Source organism: Dipodomys ordii, unplaced genomic scaffold (assembly GCF_000151885.1).
Source record: "Dipodomys ordii isolate 6190 unplaced genomic scaffold, Dord_2.0 Scaffold211, whole genome shotgun sequence".
NCBI lineage: Eukaryota > Metazoa > Chordata > Mammalia > Rodentia > Heteromyidae > Dipodomys > Dipodomys ordii.
In genome coordinates, this window is record NW_012267427.1 from 423,329 (window position 1) to 423,874 (window position 546).

At 54.0% G+C, this 546-nt stretch overlaps 1 protein-coding gene across 1 annotated transcript in view; it reads right to left on the minus strand.

Annotated features, from left to right (window-relative positions):
- The window catches only part of Parvg (parvin, gamma), a 32,663-nt gene that overhangs the window by 11,050 nt on the left and 21,067 nt on the right, over positions 1–546 (minus strand). The window contains exon 8 of the mRNA XM_013035428.1: positions 114–136. Within this exon, the coding sequence (XP_012890882.1) occupies positions 114–136 (23 nt within the window). The remainder of the gene's footprint in view (positions 1–113; positions 137–546) is intronic.

The following is a 546-nucleotide window of genomic DNA, read 5'->3' on the forward strand; positions in this document are numbered from 1 at the left end:
CCTCCCTTGGGCCCCCCTCCCTGGGCCCCCCTCCCTCAGCCCCCCTCCCACACACCCACTGCACAGGCACGCATCAGATGGGGAAGCTCTCCTTGGGTTATAACATTACTCACTTGCAGGCAGGTCCTTGTCTGTGCTGAAGGGGAAGTTGTAGAGAAAGAAAAAAAAGTGACTTTTACAATTCTGCAGTCGCCTCCCCCCAGCAGCCCGCAGTCAGAGCAGGTTCAGGCAGGTCTTCATGGCCAGCGACCAAAGCTCACACCCATAATCCTAGCTACCAAGAGGCTAAGATCTGAGCACTGGGATTCAAAGCCAGCCCAGGCGGGTAAGTGTATGAGACTCTTATGGTCAGTTAGCCAGCAAAAGCTGGAAGCAGAAGGGTGGTTTAAATGGAAGAACCCTAGCCTTGAGTGGAAAAAGCTAAGGGACAGTACACAGGCCCAAGCCCCCGTACTGACATAAAAAAGAAAGAGGAGGGAGGGGGAAAGATAGAGAAAGAAGGAGGGAGAGAGGGAAGGAGAGGAGGGAAGGAGGGAAGGAAAGGAG